We start from the raw sequence: 24,993 nt of genomic DNA on the forward strand, positions 1-24,993 counted from the left end.
GGATAGACAAGTGTCATCACGTCCATTTTTTAGATTGTGACAAAATCACCCAGTATAAGCCTATACACCTACGAAGAATTATTAGTATCTTAGCATAGAAATTTTTGAAGTGTTTAGCAAATATCGATGTCTTGGATCAATAACCTAATTGTTAGAAAAAAATAATAGGAAATATAAATTGAAGAAGAAGACTTTAAGGCGTGTACTCACTTTTTTAATAAGAGATATTTTCTGTATACATATTGGGGGAAATACAAACAAATCCCTTCAGAATACAACAAAGCCCTATGTTTATACATGTGGATTTTTCTTAGTCTATTTCTAGAGAATATTTATATTTATAAATGTTAAGAGATGACTTATCATAATAGTCGTGTTCTTTCATGAACATATGACTTTTTATAAGATTCACGTTCTTTGATGAACAAATGACTTTTCATCACAATTATGTTTTTTCATGAACAGATGTGTATGTTCAATTTAAGACCTCTATATATCACAAATATTTAACAACATAATACCAGTCTATCGTCTCATCATAATGCAATAATATCTAATTATTTAATATTTAATAAATACTAATGATATTTCATATTATATATTTTATATAAGTTTTAGTGTCTACTTGTGCACAGTCAAAGTTGGAGGACATAAATATAAAATGAAGTTAATTAAAAGGGCATATTTATGTATTATGTGAATTGGTCAAACATCTTTATCATTATCTTTTGGTATGTGAATAGGAAACAACTCAAAGTTGACTCATTTCTCCTTCCAATCTATAGAAAACTTGTAATATAAGGATTTAAAATATCGGAAAAACAACATAACTTATATCAATAATTCTCTGAAACTGAGGATAGAAACCTAGATTAAACTTTTACTAACTGAATTGAGATGTAGGGCATGAGCACAAACTTATCGTCCAACACTATGATTAGTCTTACATACCTTAAATGCTCTAAATTCTTGAGAATCTTCGGAGAAAAAGACATAAAGAACTTTTTCTTGAGCCTCATACAAGGCGTATAAGACCCCGAAAGGCCTCATACAAGCCACTTAGCATACCATAACATAAAGTAATAGAAAAGGTGACAAAATTTAAAACTTTTCAACACAATCAAAGTCTTTTATAAAATGAGCGGAATTCTAACATCATTGTCTCGAACCATCAAACATAAAAGATAAAAATCTTAGGACGCATCTCATACAATCGTCCAACATGAAAAGAAAGACATAAAAGAGATAAAGGGGTTATCCAATCCTTGAATACAATGAGGACTCACCAAAGCTTCACTTCCTTGATAAACGAAGAACCTAGCCACAAGTGTGTGAATCGGTAACGTCAGACCCTACATTTGATAAGAATGTGGGCAAGAGTATGTGTTAGTACAAGAATGTACTAAATATGATAGCTAGCATAAACAACATAAATAGCATGGTTAGTCAATACAAACCATAAGCATAATCAATGTGCATAAATCAACATAATAATAAGAAAGGAGTACTTCTCAAGCAACCTTACATAGCCTTAGTCAAGACTTGGGTCATCCTCCTCTAGTCAACTTACCTCATGGAAGGTATATCAAGCAACAATCCAAGATATTCATTCTTCACAACATAATCATATCGTTCATACTTAATTTTAGAGACATGGGGATTCGCCCCTTTTCCTAACTTACAAAGGTTAATGGGTATTCACCTATTGCCTTACTTACTTTTAGATCGCGGGTACTCGCCTCCACAATCTCATCATATTACATGGGTACTCGCCTTCACATCATTTCATAAGGAGCATGGGTACTCGCCTCCATGTCCATTGATCATAGTAAGAACGTGGGGACTCACCTCTTGTTCAATTCTAAGGAGTATGGGAATCACCGCATATCCTTACCTATGGAGGTCAAGGGTAATTGCCTCTAGCTTAATCAATTTCATAAGCTTTTAGTCTAGATTCATTTTAGGTCAGCAATCCTTTCAACCTAGAATCATTCATGTGAGTAAACCATTCACATTCATACATTCCTAATGAAGCAATATATGTGGGATGTATCCCTTCCTCAACAATAACATCAACTACCAAAAATTCATACCATAAGCTTTACTTTCAAATCCCCAGATCTCATGATCATCATCTAAAGTTCATTCTAAAGCAATTCTAATCATAATTCCTCAACCCTATAAGGACAAGCCTAAACCCACAAAGTTTCCCTACATGGCATCAATCGAATTATATCAATTCTAGGTTAGAATCATGGAATAGGCATGGGTACCTGTAATTTAACTCTAATAACATTTAATTATACTAATTCTATCACAAACAATCACAATCCAAACAATTGGATCAACAATCATCATAACCCACAACATTTGAAGAAACCCTAACTAGAATTGAGGAATTCTTCATTAAATTAGGGAAATTCTAGGGGAATCCATGGATGAAAATCCATCATACCTTGATTAAAATACTCTCAAGGGAGACTTGATCTTGACCTAGCTCCAATTTCTTCATTCTTCTTCCAACTTCTAGAGAGAGAATTTTTGAGAGGAGTCTTGGGTTTTCTTTTGGGATTTGAGGGAATGACATGAATGAGGGGTTTTGGGGTTAATAATACTTATATAGGTGGTCTAGACTTGGGAAAAATGACACCACATTGATTTAATTAAAACCGAAAAAGAGCCATAAGTCCCTAATTCAGCTTTCCAGGCCTGACCCACGAGACTCCGACTGATGGACCGTGGATGGAACTATGATCCATCCTGGTCAAGTGTTATTCATGGTCAGAGAGTTCTGAGCCATCCACGACTCCCCCAACCACGAGACGTGGACCAATCCACGGGGCGAGGGTCATGGCGTGGTTCACTGTTTTCTTGCAGTTTTCTTGGTGCTTCCCCATTGACCCATGGTTGGTCCTTGTGGGGTGGCACCTTGAAGTTATAACATGCTATCCTCTATTTTGAATCTGGGATGTTACATTATCTCCTTCTTGGGTTCATTCATCCTTGAATGACGTTCTAGACACCTCTAACACACTTTTTGAACATCGAGAAATGGAAAACCGGATGCACCATGCCAACTCACTTGACAAATCAAGCTCATACGCAACCTTACCAACACACCTCAAAATTTAATATGGGCTTTCAAAACGGGGACTAAGTTTCCTTTTCTTACCAAACGTCATTACACCCTTCATGGGTGAGATTTTCAAGTAAACCCAATCAAGCACATCAAATTCAAGGTCTCTCCTTCTAACATCCGCATAAGACTTTTGTCGACTTTGGGCCGTTCTCAACTTCACCCTAATGAGCCGAACCTTTTCAATAGCCTCATTAAATAACTCAATTCTTATGAAAGCAACCTCACCCACCTCAAACCATACTATTGGAGATCTACACCTCCTACCATAATCTGCTTCAAGCAGAGCCATACCAATACTAGAATGGTAGCTATTATTGTAGGCAAATTTATCAAGGGAAAATGGTCATTCCAATTTCCCTTGAAATCTATCACGTAAGCCCTCAACATGTATTCCAATGTTTGGATTGTTCGTTCCGCTTGCCCATCAGTTTGGGGTGAAAGTTGTGCTAAGCTTAACTTTCATGCCAAGACCCTTTTGGAAGGACCTCTAAAATTGTGAAGTAAACTGAGTACCTCTATCGGAGATAATGGACAAGGGCACTCAATGCAACCTTACCATCTCTCTCAAATATAGCTTAGCATAATCTTCCGCCTTATAGGAAACCTTGACGGGAATGAAATGGGCCGACTTCATTATTCGGTCTACTATAACCCAAATCGAATCATATTGTTGCCGTGTTCGTGGCAACCCTACTATGATGTTCATATTCAAATCCTCCCACTTCCAAGTAGGAATGCTAATATCTTGGAATATACCTTCCGGTTTCAGATGCTTAACCTTCATTTGTTGGCAATTAGGACACTTAGCCACAAATCATGCAATATCCTTCTTCATCCCATTCCACCAATAGATCTCCTGCAAATAACGATACATCTTGGTGGCTTTCGGGAGAATAGAATACCGAGAGATATGGGCTTCTTGTAATATCTCTCTAATTGAAGGAACTAGAAAGAAGTTAAAATTTGGAAATAGTCATTTTTGGAAAGAATATAAAAATCTGGAAAAATTGTTAAGTATGTTAAGTTGAGTTTTTGGTCTACTTCAAAGGACCACAACTCCTAGCTCAGGATGAGTTAGGTGTGTTTCCAGATATCTTAGGAAATATGTTGAAATAATCTTTCCTATGCCGCCAAGTTTGCGCGATTATGAGTTTGTATGAGTGAGATAGGCCCACTTGAAGTTGGGCTTTACAAATAAGGAAAGTCTAAACCAGATTTTGGAAGGGTATTTTGGTCTTTACCATAATCAATTTATTTAATTCATTTTTGGTAATAACTTAGGGGTCTAAAATGAACTTGTTCAATTTACGCTTTTGAAAATTAAGTTAGGGTTTTGATAGAAGAGAAAAGAAGAGGAGAAAAGAAGAGGATAAAAAGGAGAAGAAGTAAGATTCGTCATGATCGTTCAAGTTTGATTGTGGATTTCGTCAAGGATTTGATCCTACAAGGTATGTGAGTCTTTCATAGCATTGGGTTCGTTCACCCATGTGCCAATCATGTTTATTTTAGTGAAATTCGTTCTAGAAAGTTGAAAGTTGATGAATCTTGAATGGTGTTCTTGAAATTTGCCTTCGTTTTTGAGTTAGGTTGAGATTGAGGAGTCCCTAGAGGTTATAATGTTGTTTCCTATTTTTTGTGAGTTAGATCTTGTGTATACATACTAGGCATCTGAATCTAAAGAAAATTTGGAAAAAAAGAATCGAGTTTAGGCGAATTGGGACTGGAAATATGAAGAAGGAAAAAGTCGAGCAAATCTGGTGCCCCCGGCCGCGTCGCAGACCTGCCCCCCAGTTTCGCGAAATTCTTCCTCGCGTCACAGAGCGGTCACAAACCGTTCTACCTAAAAAATTATTTTAGCAACCAAAAATTTAAATACATCTCTGCGTCGCGGACTAGTTTCCAGACAGTGATTTCATGATCTTTTCTCATGTTTAACTATCTTAAAACACTCCTAAACATCATGAGATCATTCCTATCACAAATCAAAATCCTTGAATCCATAATTCAATTCAAGGAAATTTAAGAGTCAAGTCTAGGAAAGTTAAGAGAAATTCATAGTCTTCCAAAAGTCGTTTACAAATGTTTTAACTTTGTTTTAAGACTTGTGTTTTGAGTTGAGTAAAGAGTAAATTTTGAAGTTCATTTCTTCAAAAGATTATTTCGGGACTATGTATTCCCAAAGAGTAAAATGTTTTCACATTTGAAAAAGAAAGGAAACCTTGATTTCCAAAAGAGCCTTTGAGGTAGTTTTCAGTTAAAGGGTAAATGTTTTCACATTTGAGAAAGAAATGGAACATCGATTACAAGAGAGATTTTAAACTAAGTTTTGAGTAATTATCTCAAACCAAAAAAAGAAGTTATGTTTTTTTAATCATATGAGCTTACTATTGTAGGAGTAGTATTGAGCACTGATATGAGGACGAGTTTGAGTTCAGATAACTCAAGTCTCCATAAACGACGTAGCCATCTTGGGTAAAAAGGATCATACTTTTTAGATGATTCCTTAAGTGCTTTTTAGCATAGACTAGTGGATCCACTTAGTTAAGGCGTTCTATATAACGACAGAGTATAGGACTGTTCTGGCAGCGTGGGCAAAACGATGTATCACCACTTAGGCTCATAGTTGTGGTTGTCGGTTAGAGAAACTCCCACATTAACTATATTACTTTATGATATGAGTAAAGTTGAGTTTGTTATTGCATTTTCTTTAACGAACCAAGTTGTTTTCTACTGTTTTAAAGGCTTTCTATATATTGCTTGTGTTTTATTGCTTTATATTGAGTTAAGTTGTTCATGAGTTGAGTAAAGTCAAGGTAAGTGTTTCTTTCATATTACTTTCAAGCTTATGTTATGTTTAGTATTCCACTCGCATACTCGTACATTCAATGTACTAATGTCATTTGGCTTGCATCATTTTATGATGCAGACACAGGTAACCAAGATCAGCATCCAGCGCATCATTGATCCAGTTGAGCACTCAGAGTCTACTGGTGAGCCTCCTTGCTTTCCGTAAGATCCATTTTATTGCTTTCAGCATTTTATTTCATTAGGATGTCGTGTATCTTGTCCCGACATCCATCTCCATTTTAGAGGCTTCATAGATAGACAGTCAGTTAGTTCATTAGTCTTTACCTTGTTATTGGCTTATGTTCATATTTGAGTTGCCACTTTGGCTAAGTTAAATGTTTATTTATAAAACATTATGAGTTTAGTTTGAGACAGTTGAATTATCTTGCATTTGAGTTCTTTTCTTAATACTTAAAGTCTTCAGCTGAGTAAGTAAGCCAGACCAAAGAATCGCTTAGGGCCAGCAACGGTTCTTGAGTACCAGTCCCGCCCAGGTACATTAGGACACCATCTCCCCATTAGGAGAAAGCCTCAATGGACTTTTTAAGTACCGTTTCTTTCAATTCTACCAAAGTTGGATCAAGACATTACTTTGCCTTAACATCGGCTACAAAAGATGATACAGACCCATTATCGACCATAACACCACCCTTGATGGAATCCACTAGTCTAACTCCCAATCGGGCCAACCTATGAAAATCTCGAGCCAACTCTTTTCTTTCATTGTCAACATGTGCAAAACTACCCATGGATAACCGACTAAGGGCATCCACCACCACATTTGCTTTATCGGGGTGATAGAGAACACTAACATCATAATATTTCAATAACTCAAGCCATTTCCTTTGGCGAAGATTTAGATACTTTTGGGTAAACATATATTGCAAACTTTTGTGGTCAGTGAAAACATCCACATGTACACCATACAAATAATGACTTAAAATCTTTAAGTAAAATACCATTGCCATTAATTCAAGGTCGTGGGTAGGATAGTTCTTCTCATGAACCTTTTGTTACCTTTATGCATAGGCAATCACCTTACCATTTTGCATAAGAACACATCCCAATCCAACTCTAGAGGCGTCACAATATACTACAAAGCCATTCGTACCTTCCAGTAAGGTCAACACCGGAGCGGAAGTAAGTCTATCTTTTAACTCTTGGAAACTTTTCTCACAAGCTTCGTTCCATATAAACTTGGCATTCTTTTGAGTCAAAGCAGTCAATGGAGAAGTAATGGAGGAAAAACCCTTAACAAATATTCTATAGTAGCCGGCCAAACCCAAGAAGCTTCTAATGTTTGTTGGTGATAGAGGTCAAGGCCAACTCTTGACTGCATCCGTCTTAATTGGATCTTCCTCAATACCCTTACATGAAACGATGTGGCCTTGGAAAGCCATAGACCTTAGCCAAAACTCACATTTGCTAAACCTAACAAAAAGTAGTCCTAACAAAAAGTTGTCCTTCCTTAAGGATTTGCAACACAAACCTCAAATGATCAATATGCTCATTCTCACTTCTCGAATAGATCAAAATATCATTATGAAAAGAATTACAAACATATCCGTGTATTGTCTAAACACCCTATTCATCAAATCCACAAACGCCGCCGGGGAATTAGTCAAACCAGAGGACATAACTAAAAACTCATAATGGCCATATTGGGTTCTAAAAGTTGGTTTTGGAATATCTTTTTAATTTCACCCTCAATTAGTGATAAACTGATAAGAGATCAATTTTTGAGTAATAACTTTCCCCTTGAAGTTGATCAAATAAGACATATATTCTTGGGAGAGGATATTTTTTCTTGATGGTTACCTTGTTCAACTGCCGATAATCAATGCACGTATGGAGCAATCCATCTTTCTTCCTCACAAACAACACCGGAGCACCCCATGGAGAGTTGCTCGGTCGGATGAAAACCTTATCCAATAAGTCCTTTAACTGATCCTTCAACTCCTTAAGTTTTGCCAGAGCTATTCTATAAGGAGGAATATAGATAGGTTGGTTATCGGGGAGATGTTTCATCCCAAAATCTATATCCCTTTCAGGAGGAATACCAGGTAATTAATCGGGGAGGACTTCCAGAAACTTTTATACAACTGGGACCGACTAAATAATAGGAATTTCAGACTCCACATCTCTCACCCTCAATATATGGTAGACACAACCCTTCGAAATCATTTTCCTAGCTTTTAGGTAAGAAACAAATTGACCTTTTGGCATAGAATTCTCCCCTTCCACTCAAGGATAAGATCAGTTGGAAACTGAAATTTGACTACTCTAGTCCTATAATCAATAGAGCCGTAACAATAATTCAGCAAATCCCTACCCAAGATAACATTGAAATCTATCATGTTAAGCTCTATCAAATCAACAAGAGTAACTCTATGGGATAAGGAAACGAGACATCTCCTATAAACCCTCTTTGCCACCACCAAATCACCAATAGGGGTAGAGACAGAAAAAAGGTTCCAACAACACATCGGGAAGCATATCAAATCTCATAGCTACATAAGGGATCACAAAGGACAAAGTAGCACCCAGATCAAATAAAGCACACACATCTATATGGAAAGCTTTTAACATACCAGTCACCACATCCGGGGAACTTTCTTGATCACCTCTAGTTTGGAGAGCATAAAAACAGTTTTTCTTAGGAGCACTTGTACCCGAACCACTTGGACTGGATGAAGGATAGGGTTGAGACCTATGATGAACATCTCCATCATCTTAGCAAACAAAAGCCAATTCCTTATTTTGTAATCCGTCTTCCCACAACCAAAGCAATCATTGGATCCCGCTAAGCACTTCCCTTCATGATTTCTCCCACATTAGCACAAGTAGGAATTGAAGATCTATTACCATCTCCTTGAGGTTTTGGGTTAGACACCCTCTCATTATTAGGCCTTGAAGGAGCACTAATAGAACCTTGCCTGGAGAATTTTTGCCGAAACCTTGAACGACCCCGTCCACCGGACCTAGAATATGAATTGTTACCATCATCCACTCTTTCTCTCTTTTCCTCTCTAGATCTTTCCTTGTGCTTTTCTTCCTCAATTTATTGGACATGTACCATAAGGCGAGAAATGTCCATGTCATGGACAAGCATAGAAGTGCGACACTCTTTGACTACCATGTCGGAAACTTCCGACACAAACTTACTCATCTTGGCGCTACAATCAGCCACAATGAAATGAGCATACTTGGATTGTTGAGTGAACCTCAAGGTGTATTCCTTTATACTCATATTTCCTTGCCTAAGGTTTACGAACTCAAGTACCTTGGCCTCTCTCATATGTTGAAGGGAGAATCTCTCAAGAAATCACTTTTGAACTTTTCCCATTCTATAAGACTCGCTTCCACTGGCCTTGCCTCTTTCCACTGATTGAACCAAATCTGAGCAACCCCTTTGAGATGGTAAGCGGCTAGTTCCACCTTCTCTATCGAAGTCACACCCATAATAACAAGTACCTTGTAGACCTCGTTGATAAACTTTTGAGGGTCTTCCTCAACTTTGGTAATCGGTGCTTGAGGATGAGCTTATGGAGGAACTTCAGGAGAAACCTCTTGATCAACATTGTCTCCCTCCATCCTTTTTGTAGCCCTTCTATAAGTCAAATCCTAAAAACCATCGAGCACAGATTAGGAGAAGAAATTATAGAGTTAAACTCCATGGAACGACTTAGAGAATTGAATAAGTAAAGTTTCCTAAACATCTAATAGCCTCTCATTCATAAATGTGGCGCACATCACACTTATGAACAAGACTCTACTGGACGTGGCTTGAGACATCCTAGAACCATTCTAAACCTTATTCTCTGATTACCAAGTTTGTCACGACCCAGGAGTACCCCTAGATGTAACAAGGTGTATAAGCCCTGAGAGGCCTCATACAAGCCACTTAACATACCATAACATAAAGTAATAGAAAAGTTGCGGAAATTTATAACTATTGAACACAATCAAAGTCTTTTATAAAACAAGCGGAAGTCAAACATCATTGTCTTAAACCATCTAACATAAAAGAAAAAAATCTTGGGATGCAGCCCATACAATAGTCCAACATGAAAAGAAAGACATAAAAGAGATAAAGGGGTGACCCAATCCTCGAATACAATGAGGACTCACCAAAGCTTCACTTCCTTGATCAACTAAGAACCTAGCCACAAGTGTGTGAATCGGGAACATCGGACCCTACATTTGATAAGAATGTAGGCAAGAGTATGAGTTAGTACAAGAATGTACTAAATATGATAGCTAGCATAAACAACATAAACATCATGGTTAGTCAATACAAACCATAAGCATAATCAATGTACATAAATGAACATAATATTAAGAAAGGAGTACTTCTCAAGCAACCTTACATAGCCTTAGTCAAGACTTGGGTCATCCGTCTCTAGTCAACTTACCTCATGGAAGGTATATCAAGCACACAACAATCCAAGATATTCATTCTTCACAACATAATCATATCATTCATACTTACTTTAAAATACATGGGGATTCACCTCTTTGACTAACTTAGAAAGGTTAATTGGGATTTGCCTCTTTGACTAACTTACAAAGGCTAATGGGTATTCGCCTCTTACCTTACTTACTTTTAGATCGCGGGTACTCGCCTCTACAATTTCATCATATTACACGGGTACTCGCCTCTACATCATTTTATAAGAAGCATGTGTACTCACCTCCATGTCCATTCATCATACTAAGAATGTGGGGACTCACCTCTTGTTAAATTCTAAGGAGTATTGGAATCACCTCATATCCGTACTTGTGGAGGTCAAAGGTAATTTCCTTTAGCCTCATCAATTACATAAGCTTTTAGTCTAGATTCATTTTAGGTCAGTAATCTTTTCAACCTAGAATCATTCATGTGAGTAAACCTTTCACATTCATACATTCATAATTAAGCAATTCATAAGGAAAGTATCTCTTCCTTAACAAGAACATCAACTACCAACAATTCATATCATAAGATTTACTCTCAAAGCCCTATATCTCATGATCATCATCTAAGCTTTATTCTAAAGCAATTCTAGTCATAATTCCTCAATCCTATAAGGACAAGCCTTAACCCATAAAATTTTCCTTCATGATATCAACCCAATTATATCAATTTTAGGTTAGAATCATGGAATAGGCATGTGTACATGTAATGTAACTCTAAAAACATGTAATTCTACTAATTCTATCATAAACAATCATAATACACTTTATTGGATCAACAATCATCATAAGCCACAACATTTGAAGAAACCCTAACTAGAATTGGGGAATTCTTCATTAAAATGGTGAAATTCTAGGGGACTCCATGGATGAAAATCCATCATCCCTTGATTACAATGCCCTCCAAAGCTTGAAGATTGGCAGACTTGATCTTAACCTAGCTCCAATTTCTTCCTTCTTCTTCCAACTTCTAGAGAGAGATTTTTTTAGAGGAGTTTTGGGTTTTCTTTTTGGATTTGAGGAAATTTCTTGAATGAGGGGTTTTTGGGGTTAAAAATACCTGTATAGGTGGTCTAGACTTAGACAAAACAACAACACATTGATTTAATTAAAATCAGAAAAGACCTATAAGTTCCTAATTTAACTATCTAGGCCTGACACATGAGAATCCGACTGACGAACCATGGATGGACCTACGGTCCTTCCTGATCAAGAGTCGTTCGTGGTCAGAGTGTTCTGAACCATCCACAACTCCCCCAACCATGAGTCGTGGACCCATCCACGGGGCATGGGTCTTGGCGTGGTTCACTATTTTAGTGCAGTTTCTTTGGTGCTTCCCCATTGACCCAAGCTTGGTCTTTGTGGGGTGGAACCTTGAAGTTATAACATGCTATCCTCTATTTTGAATCTGGGATGTTACATCTGCCTTAGAGGCGGATTTTCTTGAAAGCATGTGGATTACATAAGTAAAAAGATGTTAATTGGTGTTAAGATGAAGAATTATGAAATTCCATGGTCAAATCTTACTTTAGATATTGAATGAACCTTGGAGGAAGTTAGTTTCTTAAAAAATTCTCTTTCTAGAGTAAATTTATGAACTAAGGTGGTGAACTACGTCTTTGGAGGGTTATTAAAAGACTTCAGATATGTGCACCTATGTGTAAAACATCTCAGGCACGCAGCCAACCACACAAGAAGGAAATAGATGTTGCCTCGGTGCGCTAGCGCGGGCAAATTGCCTTAGTCACACGAAAAGATAGTGTCCGGTAAAGTGGGCATAACCTTTTAATCCAAACTCCTATTAATGCAAACTTGGTGACATTGGAAAGAAGACTCATAGACCTTTAATATGATATATTATATATGATCCATGCAGTTCTTTATATGCATAAATATATGGTCATTTGAAGTTGACCCTTGCATGAACTAATGCGAAAAACTTAGCTGGTAGAACAATTTTGAAATTGACTTAGTGTTAGAGGTCTCTTATAGCCCTAAATCACTTATGATACCCTGGTTGCACTTGCTAAAGGACATTAAAACACATGAGCAAGTAATACATCACCCATTTCAAGCTAATATACTTAAGACGAATGATTCGAATTCAAAAAGTACATTTGAAAGGATCTACACCATGACTTGTTTGGCCAGGATCTATGCTCATCAATCTATAAATGATACTTCATCTTTTTAATGATGTCAAAAGGAGATAAATAAGGGGTGTGAAATTTATAACCCATTGACTAACGTGTTTAATCTTAGTAGTGGTATGCTTAGCTTCTATAGATCAAAATGGATGTGACATTGTTTGTCATGAGGGCCGTCTTAACCACTAGGCCACTTAAGCCATCGCTTGGGGTCCCATATTTTTGGGGGCCCCCAATTTAAAAAAAAATACTATATATATTACTTAAAATTATATGTATTTTTATATTGAAAAAAGCATGTAAGAAGTATAAAAAAAACAAAATAGCCGTTAGTTTTCCCCACTTTTCTAAGGGAATGAAACATTTTTTGAAAATAATTTCCTTAAGTGGGAAATTTTGTTTCCATATTTATCTCCTAAAAATTTGACCTTATATTATTATTTACCTTATACTCATCTTTTTTGTTCTCTATTTTATTATTTTTATCCTCAATATTGAACTCTCTCCTTAAAAAAAATGATTTATTGTTGCTTACAAGTTAAAAAAAGAACAAAATTTGCTTTTGAGTGTCTTCTTCAAAATATTAAGAAGTGCAACAAGCAATCATTATATTGACGGAACGCAACACTATTTCAATATTGTTTTATCAACTTATCGAATTCGTGAGCCAGGTTTTATTATTCTAACTTTATTTTATAATTTTTTCTGAACTTTTGTTATTGTTGATATTCTTAGTTAGTAAGTATAAATATTCTCGTTTTAGTTATTATTGGGAGAAATAATGCAAGTAGACGATAATGATTTAATGGAAATACTCAATCAAATAAAAAGACTTGATTCTTTTCCTAATGCATATATTGCTTATAGAATAATGCTAACAATTCCTGTAACTATTGCCTCGGCCGAAAGAATTTTTCCGAAACTAAAATTGATAAAATCTTATCTAAGATCAAAATTATGAGATTGAATGCATTAGCTATATTATCAATTGAAAATGAAGTACTAAAACAAATTATTAGAAAACAGTAATCAATGATTTCACATCTAAAAAGGCTAGAAAAATAGATTTCAAATAAATATATGCATGATTATTATTATTTTGAAAAAAAATTTAAATAAAAGTATTAGGGACCCTCTTTAATGTTTGGCTTTAGTCCCCCTATCTTGTTGAGTCGGCCCTGTTTGTCATCATCAAAAAGAGGGAATTTGTTGGGTTTATGAAGTTTAGATGAATTACAAAGATTGAAGAAACTAGTCGGTAAGTATGGTTCAAAGGTGCATTATCACAAGAAGTTGAATTCTACACATGTATCCAAAATAAGTTTGGACATAAATGCAAGAATAAAGAAATGGATCAAGGATGATTCCGACAAAATCAAGAAAACAAGTAAAAAGCGAGAAGAAGAGTTATAGTTCAACAACAACATTGACAAAAAAAGAAGCATGATGAAAGGAGGAGTCTGACTCAAAGTATAACTCAGAGACAGAAGAGACTGTGAGATATAAGAACTTGATTCTTCTCAAAAGTCTGATACAAGTAAAAGTGGTTTTTAGTGTATGGTCTGTGAGAGTCGTCGGTTTCAAATTCGAAGTATTTTTGAGGACTCAAGATCCTAAGTTGGAAATTGTTGATAATTTAGCCTTTGGAATGATTTTGGTCAATATTCAGGGTTCGAATGCTTGGATCAAAATTCTGAAAATTTTATTGAATTCAGCAGATGATTTTAGGCATAGGCGAGGTCTTTGTTCATTTTTGACAGATTTCGAGTTTGTTTTGGTCGTTTTAGGTGTATGTTAGTTTCTCGTGGTTTCATGGATGTTGGATTAAGGAGTCCTCATATTCATTGAGTTTGAAACGTCGAGTAATCGATTTACTTATATAATTTGCGTGTATGAGGTTCCAAGCAAATCCAGAGGAACCTTTGATGATTTCAGAGTTGGATGATTTTCTGGTGCCTAGAATTTGTTGTGTTTCGCGTTTGTGAAGGAATGGCCTCTTTAGCGATCTTCATGAAAGCGAAGGTCTGATCGCGAAAACGAAGGGCTAGGTGGCCTGACCATAATGATCGCAAAGGGTTGGTCACTTTTGTGACCTTCGTGAAAGCGAAGACCCTGACTTTTAAGGGGTTCAATTTTGCAAATCCAGGGGCGTGTTTGTGATATCAGAGGGGGGGTTTTGACCTGCTATTTTTGGGGCTTAAGTACTATTTTTTATTTTTGAGCTTGGTAAACTCTTGAAGGTGATTTTGAAGATATTTCTTGTGCTAGATCTTTTGGGTAAAGATTTTTGATCCTAAAACTTCATTTCTGTTTGATTATTTATGGATTTTAATATCAAAATTTGGGATTCTGATTGGTAAATGACAAGATTTTCAAGAAATCGAGTTCTAAACTAAAATGGAGATTGCAAACTGATTTTAAGTCCTTTTCTGAAATGGTTTTCACCAATGTATTCCAAATGCCACGGGTAATGATTTCAAGTAAAGAATTTCATATTCAAACTTCATTTTCGGAATCAGATTTTGAGTTGATTGACCTGTTTTCCAAAGTATATGATGTGGGTATTATTATTTTCAAAAAATTATTGTGAATACTTGTTTGTTATAAATTTTGTGGCTTTAGACATCGACCGGGAGGGAAGACTCAAGTCTTGGAGTGACTAGTTAGTTGAATTAAGGTAAGTGATCTCCCAAAACTTGTATTCTAGTAGGATTCATGTATTTTTCCTTTATTGTGTGTTGGGAGTAATGGGGATGACGTAAAGAGTTCACTGTTCCCCTTGATTGAACTTAATGAATAAAAAGGGGAGTAAATAAAAGGCTATGTGTTGGTCATACTGTTTTGTGAATTGCCTTGTTGTGACCCCTATTTGATTGATTAATGAAATGCTTTGATGGTATGAATGTGAACTTGAATTGTTTGAGCTATTGTCTCTTTCTTATGGTGTGAATTTGTCACGACCCAACCCACCAGGCCGTGTGGGCACCTACATACTACCACCTAAGTAGGAGAACCCTCTCATCCCAATAGCTACAATATGTGTAAATTAAATAAAACGGAAGTAAAATGTGCCAATTTTTTTTTATAAATAAGAACTGTTAAAACAAAATCAGTGTTAAGGCTTGTAAGTAATTAACACCCCCAAGGATCTAGTCTAAACAACTACAAGAGCTACTAAAAGTACAACTAGACATGATAATAAAAGACACAGCTCCCACCATGCGGAAGGAAGATAGAAGTTGCTGGAGAATTTCTTCGTCTTTACCTAATGAAACATCACCAACCTTCATCCAGAATATGTCAAAAAACATAGCAAGAGTAGTATCAGTACAAAACACGCGTACTAGTAGGCATCATTGGTCAACCCGATGCCCACTGCATAAATCAACTAGCAGAAACATACAATAAACCACTCGCTTCTCCACCTTTATCCTCTCTTGAATACCTCAGAATTACACTAGCGTCCTTACTATAACTACTAACTGCCTTCTCGATCAACCTACTACTAGGTTCTTGATCATAGCCTAACCGTTCTAACACATTGAGAAGTCCACCAAATACACTATAAGCATTCCCACTAACCGCTCACGTCATACCCTTACTTCCTCTTCATATCACCCACCAAGGCCACATAGCACATTACGTCAAACTTTCTAACCACTAACACAAATCCCTTTCTCCAAGGTGAAATCCGTCTAATCATTTTCATCACGTACGCTACCCCACTTCCTGGCCATTACAACACACAACCCCCTTTTTCTCGAATATTAACCATTCTTGAAACATTGACTTCCCTCCTACTGTATCTCCTCCCGGTTGGGTATGTTCTTTCCGGTTCACTTTTCATCAAGGTACATATCAAGTTTGCTCATATAAAAGAACAATCAACATAAGCCCTCATAACCATACAACAACTCCGGAAAATACAACATCAATTATCATTACGAACAAGGTACAGTTTCACAAACCTCAAGGCATACAATTACATCAAATCATTGGTCATCTCATGGGACCCAAACTCAAACAATTAGCATACCAGAACGTGCTACCCCATCCAAGAATTATGCCAGAACATGGCAACCTATCCCATAATTAAGCCGGAACGTGGCAACCGATCCAAGTTAGTTATGCCGAAACGTGTCAACCGATCCAGTAACACCACAATCACAATCACAAGTATATTCTCAAGTTCAAACAAATTAGTCATGATTCTTGGCATTCATCATTCATCTATCTCATTTACAACAAGTATGATCAATAATGCAATATTCATACATGTACATGTATCATAATGAAGCAAGAACAAACATACATCACACAATTATAAAATCACAACCATCACCTAACCCTAGATCATCATCTAAGGCTTCTTTCTAGGATTTAACCACAAAACTTTCGGTGCATGAAGGCGTAAGCATTAATCCTACCATTGATTTACACATATTACATACTGAACATAGATTTTAACTACTCAATTTATAAAACCTAGCCTACATAGGCGCCAAGCAGCTGTACGGAGTTTTGGTCTTCGATTCTTTTTTCCGGGGTTTGTGACGATGATCTTGATCAGAAATTTACAATCCATTGACATCTTCATGCTAGGGATCTCTCTCTTCTTTCATCCCAGGCTTGCAGTAGCTTTTTGAGGGTTTCTAGGGTGTTTTTACGACTAAATTAGGTATTTTAGGAAAAAGGAAAAATAAGGATTTTGCATTATTTGCATTTTGTCTCGTCTATCCTGCTCTGGCGCCAACTTATCCCTCCCTGGCGTCGTCGCCCTAGAGGCATCTGGCTCGCCCTAGAGGCATCTGGCTCACCCTAGCGGGACAATGGCCCAGAATTTTCCCAGATTTTTGTTCTCTTAAATAACGACGGTTCGAGTCGCTACCTAATTTGTATATGTGCATTGATTGTTGTACATCGTGATGAGACATGTGATATAAAGTCGATGGAATATGATTTCGACTAGTCACATGATATAGAGCCGATGGGAAATGGTTTCGACTAGTGATATGATATAAATCAATGAAAAATAGTTCTGGCTAGTGATACAAAGCTGAAGAGAAATTGTTTCAGCTAGTGGTACAAAACCAATGAGAAATGGTTCTGACTAGTGATACAACACCAATGGGAAATGGTTCCAGCTAATGATATGATATAAAGACGATGAAAAATTGTTTCGGCTAGTGATAGGTTATAAAGCCGATGGAAAATGGTTCTGATTAATGATATTCTTCCGAAGGGAAATGATTCCGGTAAGAGTTTGATTATTATGATTTGATGCTTATGTTTGACATATTTGTTAACCGTGATTGATGCACTAGTTACTTGTGATCGATCTACTCTATATTGAGATTAATGTACTTGATACATGTTGATTGTTGAATTGTGACTATTGAATTATGATTATTGAGCCTTGTGAGTTGTGTATTGTAGAACTTTTAGGTTGGGTTGATTTCTATGCATATTTTAGTTTGAGGAGGTTCGGTTGGGATGAAAGGAGTACTCGATTTCTAACTTGTTTTTTATTAGATTTCTTGTTGGGTATCGTGTTGTTGGTACTCACTCCTTGCTTCTACACTTGTTCAAGTTCCGAGCCCAGTATAGCATGATTGTTCTTTCTGTCCCATTTCCAAGGCTTGTCAAGGACCTGTTGAGAGGTAGTTGCTTGTCATCTCGGCGGACCCTCTATTTCTTCTTTTAATGCTTTGTTCTAATTGAGAAATAAAGACTTGAGACTTGTACTTATTTCTTAATTCTGCACTCTATGTATTAGTGATTTGTACATGTAACAACCAGGTTTTGGGGTGTTAATAAAATGAATAAGTTTTTTGCTTTTATCTTGTTCTTGATTTATCTTTCTACATTTCTTTCGATTTTTTTGGGTTGAGGCTAATTTGTCTTAGTAAGGATAGACAAGTGTCATCACGTCCATTTTTTAGATTGTGACAAAATCACCTAGTATAAATCTATACACCTACGAAGAATTATAAGGATCTTAATATATAAATTTTTGAGGTGTTTAGCAAATATTGATGTCTTGGAGCAATAACGTAATTGTTAGAAAAAAATAATAGGAAATAAAAATTGAAGAAGAAGAAGACTTTGAGGCGTGTAATAACTTTCTTTAAAGAGATATTGCCATATTGGGAATAATACAAACAAATCCCTTCAGAATCCAACAAAGCCCTATGTTTATACATGCAAACTTTTCTTAGGCTATTTGTAGAGAATATTTTTATTTATAGAAGTTAAGAGATGAATTTTCATAAGATTCATGTTCTTTCATGATCAAATAACTTTTCATATGAGTCATGTTCTTTCATGAACAAATGACTTTTCACAACAATCATGTTTTTCATGAAAAAATAACAGTGCATCGTCCCATCATAATGCAATAATATGTAATTATTTAATATTTAATAAATAGTAATGATATTTCATATTATATATTCTATACAAGTTCGAGTGTCTACTTGTGCACAGTCAAAGTTGAAGGACATAAATATAAAATAAAGTTAATTACAAGGGCATATTTATGTATTATAACAATTGGTCAAACATCTTTATCATTTTCTTTTGGTAAGTGAGTAGGAAACAACTCAAAGTTGACTAATTTCTCCTTCCAATCTAGAGAAAACTTGTAGTATATATAGCTACTACTAATCATATTTTTCAGACCATTCTAAAAATGCTTCACTAAGTTAATCAAGTAGTTGTATTCTTGAGTCTTCCCATTGATTTCTTCAAGTACTAAGCAAGACATGTTGTCATTCTATGAAAGTAATTTATATGCTAATTAATTCTTCATTTCTTTTCTACCTTTTTTGTTCCTATTTTGCAAGATTTTTGTAAATTCATTAAATTAATTACCCCATATATACCTTGTATGTCTGCATTCTAGACATCAACTTTTAATGATCTCCAAGTCTAATGTTCTTTATTTTGTGGAGAGTTAACAAGGTTGTTTTTTGTTGGTTTATAGATCTTATAAGTTATCAATGTAACTTTTGTGATATATGTAATATTTTTGGGGAACATCTTATAAAATAATAAATAGTTCAACATGAGTTTAAGATGCGAAAATAAAGAGTTTTTTTGAGATCTTTAAAATTCTTTTTCATCTTTAGTCAAAGATATTTGAAATTTCTTTGGTGACACGAAGAAATATAAATTGAAATATATGGGGTTTCAAATTTTAGGTTTCATGAAAAAAAGAATATTTTGATAAAAAGTGTTTTCTGTTTTTAAAATATCATTTGGTGTGAATTTAGAATAGCTTTTTCTACCATCCTTTTCTTGAAAAATTGTCATTTACGATTTATGTTATCACCCTTTTCTCTCTCCTTTTTGTTATTCATAGGTCTCAACTGAATTTGTCTCTTGTGGACAAGCAATAATAACGACTATGTGTTTACCCTAGACAAATTTGAATTGACTACGTGAATATTCACTAATTTTTCTATTTGGTATAAGCTCAACATAGATAATTAACTAATACGATATATTTTTTTCTATATTTTACGTCACATTAGATGTTTTAGATATGACTTAAGACCTCCTTAAAAGCATAAGACCTAACTTAAATTTGTTACAATGACAAATGTGTATAGGTGAATTGAGTTTGATTTGTATTTTTTAAATAATTTTTGAAGTCTTCATTGGTAAAAAAATATATAGTAATGGAAATGGAGTTATTCTATAGATTCGTAATTACTAACTACTACCACCTTTTACGATAACTAGACGCTCCATTTATGTTACTACATGAGTTTAATTCTTTCTGAATATATATTGCTTCAATAAATTATTTTTTTCACTTCCTTATGCAATATATTTGGAACCAAATAATTCTCTTGTTCTTGTATCTTGATATGTTGTTTCTTTTCATTTGCAATTATTTGGAACCAAATATTTTTTTAATTCTGGTATTATATGATCACATATGCATGATATTGAGTTGAACTGATACAATCTTAAATTTGTTCAGAAATAAAAGATGGAAGGTCATAGTGACATGAATGAGAGAAAAGAAAGTTTGATTAATGTTGTGATAGGAGGATCTGGAGAGGAAGAATAGAGAGAAGTTCTATCGGTGACAACATAACTGGGGGTGCATCTGTAGATGAACGTGGTGAATCATCATCGAAGAGGAAGAAACCCATTAGGCATAATGCCGATCAGATTCAAGATCTTGAATTGTAAGTATAATTCTAATTTATTTTGTACTTGTTTATTTGCTTATGTTAATTTTGATTTTTTGATCATTGTTTATTTCATACCATTGGGAATAGGTTTTTCAAAAAGAATTCACTTCCTAACAAAAAAGTACGACTAGAACTTGCAACAAAATTATCCATGGACATCAACCAGGTGCAAAATTGGTTCCAGAATAAAAGAACCCAAATGAAGGTGATGCATATCACATTTGTTTCCCTTAATTTATGTTTTTCTTATGTGAATATTTGTATAATTGATTATAAAAATGAATTGTGTTATTTTATCAGTTGCAATTGGAATGGTACGAAAATAAGACTCTAAAGCAAGAAAATGACAAGCTTCGCATAGAGAATATTGTAATGAAGAAAGCCTTGGAAAATTCAATTCGTGACAATTGTAAAGAAAACATTGATGATAATCAAATAAAGATTGAGCATGACCAATTGGAAGATGAAGTAAAAAGGCTTACCGCCCAAGCGTACAAATTAAGCTAATTTAATAAAGATGTAGTGTAGGATAAGATTGTGTTATTGAATCTTGCTATGGATGCTTTGAATGAGCTTTTTAGGCTGTATGAGAATGATAAACCTCTTTGGGTAAGTAATTTGGATGGAGGTGGAGAAACGTTAAATATTAAGGAATATGCTCGATTGTTTACCCTATTAATTGGCACGAAACCTGAGCATTTCACAATGGAAGCCACAAGGGCATCGGGTACAGTGGCTGACACCAGTTTGGCATTGGTGAATACACTAATGGATAAGGTACGTAGGCTCTTCATTTTAAATTCAATGTTTTCCTCTGTCTCATTTTTTAGAACTATCATCTCCTTACCATCTACCCCTTATTTGATGTGAATAATTAGTTCTTTTTATTTTTATTCTTTTTAATTAGTTGTACTCTTACTTTGACTATACTTGACATATCTTTTTATTAGTTTTTTTTAGTGGTGCTTCAATTAGTTGTTGCATATTAGTTTAATCAATCAAATTTAACTTCAAGTGACGAAGACAAGTATGTGTTGACATGTTATATTTTTATTTTTTGTTATGTACTGTATTGTATATATGCAGAGGCAGTGGGTAGAGATGTTTCCATGCATTGTTGGAAAAACATATACTACTGATGTGATTTCCACTGGCATAGGTGGAAATAAGAGCGATTCTCTGTTAATGGTATTTCTATTTACTTATTATTTTGATGAAAATTACATATCTTATTTATTTTATTATTCCATGCACTAACAACTTGAAAGTAATGATTTGCAGATTAAAACTGAATTGCAAATCATTTCTGACCTAGTTTCTGTTCGCAAAGTACAATTTCTTCGCTTCTGTAAGAAACATGCTGAAGGTGTCTGGGCTATCGTCGATGTGTCTGTTGACACAATTCAAGAAGGTTCACAAGAGAGCGAAATTGAAAATTGTCGAAGGCTCCCATCTGGCTGTATTTTACAAGATATGCCAAATAGTTATTGCCAGGTAATTCAAAATAAATTATCTTTTTATTTTGCATTTCATAGGCCTTTATATTTTTTTAGAATTCAATGAGCTAGATCGCTCATATTTTATTAATTCTATTCTTGTTGATTTATTTTTATTGATTTTTTTTATAATACAATCTATGTATTCATTGTAGTGCTTTGTTCTCTATCTGAATTTTTCTTTATTTATTCGGAATGAGAAAGATCAACTTTCTTCTAGCTTTGAGTAATGCAACTATTTAGTAATTGTTTGAAACATACCAATATTCTTTCTTGATAAAGAATTTCTTTTTATTATTCTTCACCTTCTAATCATGCAATAAAATTCTAATTGTCTAATTTTTTTATGCTCACTTTCAAATTAATAAATTTAGATACATTAATTTTTCTGCAATTTTTTGTTTCCATGTATCCTCACATCATACCAAATGCAAGACCTAAATATTTTGCACACTCCCTCCTTCCATATTTATTGGCAAGACCACTAGAAATCTTTTTTGAGGATACATTCCTTATGATTGACTCTTTTATTTAATGGTTGAATTTTTTAAGTTGTCTCCAATAATGGCTATTTTATTTTAATTAATAATTAAGTTAATATTTCATGCAAGGTCATATTTTTCTCTAGTAATTTTGTAATATTGATGAAATATTTTCTGGTTACTTGGATTGAGCACATGGAATATAATGAAAATCTTGTCCACGATTGGTATCGCCCTTTGATAAAGATTGGTCTGGGATTTGGTGCTCAAAGGTGGATGGCTACTTTGCAAAGACAATATCAGTTCATGAAAATGATGAAGTCAATTATTGATCCCATAGGTAATCATGCATAGAGGTTCAATTATTGTGCCATTTTTTTTTATACTTTTGAATATTAAAAAGAATTGATTCTTATGTAGCTTTATTTGTGGCAGTTGATTTAAGTGGTGAAAGAGGTATAAGGATGTTGGCTCAACGCATGACGCATAATTTTTGTGCAGGGGTTTGTGCAACCGCTCACTATTGGGAAATAATTCAACTAGCAAATGAAGAAAATTCCAAATTAATGATGAGGACGAATATCAGTGACCTTGGTGAATCGACTGGTGTGGTGTTAAGTGCTACAAAGACAATCTGCTTACCAGTGAAACACCAACGTTTGTTCAAATTCCTCACTAATGAACAAATACGGAGCCAGTGGGATGTCTTGTCTAATACTTGTCCCATGAAACGAATGATCATTATTTCTCAGGGTCAAACTGTCGACAGTAACATTTCCCTCTTTTTTCCTCATGTGAGTGGTTAATTGTAGTGTTTTTTTGGATACATGATTGAATTAGTTTTTTTAATTAATTGTTAATTTATAAATAATCTTTTCTTTTGATTCGGACATGTAGGGGGATGATTCTGGTGCTAATCGAGTGATCTTGCAAGATACTTGCATGGATGCAACTGGATCTCTTTTGGTTTATGCTACAATTGATTCAGAAGAAATTAATACCGTGATGAAAGGGGGAGACTCTTCTTGTGTGACTCTCTTCTCAAATGGAATAACAATAGTCCCGGATTGTTTTCAAAAAATTTCTACAACTAATAACTATAATGTTATTTCTAGGAGATGAATAATGGGTTTGGTGGTGGATCGTTGATGACTATCAGCTTTCAAATGGCGGGGAACATCTTTCCAGCTACGACTCTTTCTATTGAGTTGGTCAAAGAAGCAAATGCACTCATCTCACAAACAATTCATAAGATCAAGAGTGCTCTTAAATGCAAGTGATATTTGAACACTATCTACCATCCATTGATATGTTATGTGTTTTGAGTCTCTATTGTCTTTCTTGATTTGGATCATCATATTATTAGATTGTACTATTTTGAGTTTATCTAAAAAAAAATCATATTGATATTTGATTCTCTATTGCTTATTTGATTTTATTTTACATTAATGTTCTTGATCTCAAGCCAACTTTATAATAATCTGAGCGAAAATTAACTTTTTTTTTTTAATTAACAAAATTTTGAATCTCACATTTGTTATTAAATACTATCATTTCACATTTAACGAACACATTCACCCATTAAATATAATGTAGCTTATCGGGAAGAAAAATGATTGTATCATATATAAAACTTTGAAGTGACAAATTAGATTATTGGCTAAGTGTTGTGAAGTAACGTTTAACTATTTGAGATTTATAGAAATTTTGAAGTGGAAGCATCCTGAGGAATATGTTTGATAAATTCATTATCATCATAGATTACTAATAATAATAAAATGTAAATATTGGCTATATTTTTAACATAAATAAATAATTATTATGTTTTACTTTGAAATGAATAAAAGGGAAAATGCATGATTACACCCCAACCTGAACTATACAAAAAATTTCAAGCACACACACTTTATATTTGTGGGAGTTTTATAACCCCTTGAACTTTTTAAAAGTTGAATAAATATTATCTTAACTACTGACTTGGAACAAATTCAACTATATTAGAAGAGTGAGTTCAAAATGAGTTGCTCGGATGGTAAGCACCACTCAATTCCAACCCGAAGGTTGTGAGTTTGAGTCACCAAGGGAGCAAAGAGGGGTGGGAGCTCCTAGGGAGGGTAAAAAAAAAAAAGAGTTCAAAATGAGTATCAACATGTTTGCTTCGTGTCATTCAATTCATATTTGAGGGCAATTGTGACTATTCAACTCTCTCTAATTTATGCC

General features: G+C 34.8%; 1 protein-coding gene across 1 annotated transcript in view; it reads left to right on the forward strand.

The window, feature by feature from the left end:
- The window catches only part of LOC125819303 (homeobox-leucine zipper protein HDG1-like), a 40,017-nt gene extending 15,964 nt beyond the window's left edge, over positions 1–24,053 (forward strand). Inside the window, 10 exon segments of the mRNA XM_049498767.1 lie at positions 20,646–20,789; positions 20,883–20,961; positions 21,096–21,286; positions 21,377–21,572; positions 21,882–21,983; positions 22,077–22,289; positions 22,903–23,113; positions 23,209–23,567; positions 23,671–23,874; positions 23,877–24,053. Of these exon segments, the coding sequence (XP_049354724.1) occupies positions 20,646–20,789; positions 20,883–20,961; positions 21,096–21,286; positions 21,377–21,572; positions 21,882–21,983; positions 22,077–22,289; positions 22,903–23,113; positions 23,209–23,567; positions 23,671–23,874; positions 23,877–24,053 (1,876 nt within the window).
- The last annotated feature ends 940 nt before the right edge of the window (positions 24,054–24,993 follow it).

The sequence above is a fragment of the Solanum verrucosum genome, unplaced genomic scaffold (assembly GCF_900185275.1).
Source record: "Solanum verrucosum unplaced genomic scaffold, falcon-dt-bn FXZP01000207.1, whole genome shotgun sequence".
NCBI lineage: Eukaryota > Viridiplantae > Streptophyta > Magnoliopsida > Solanales > Solanaceae > Solanum > Solanum verrucosum.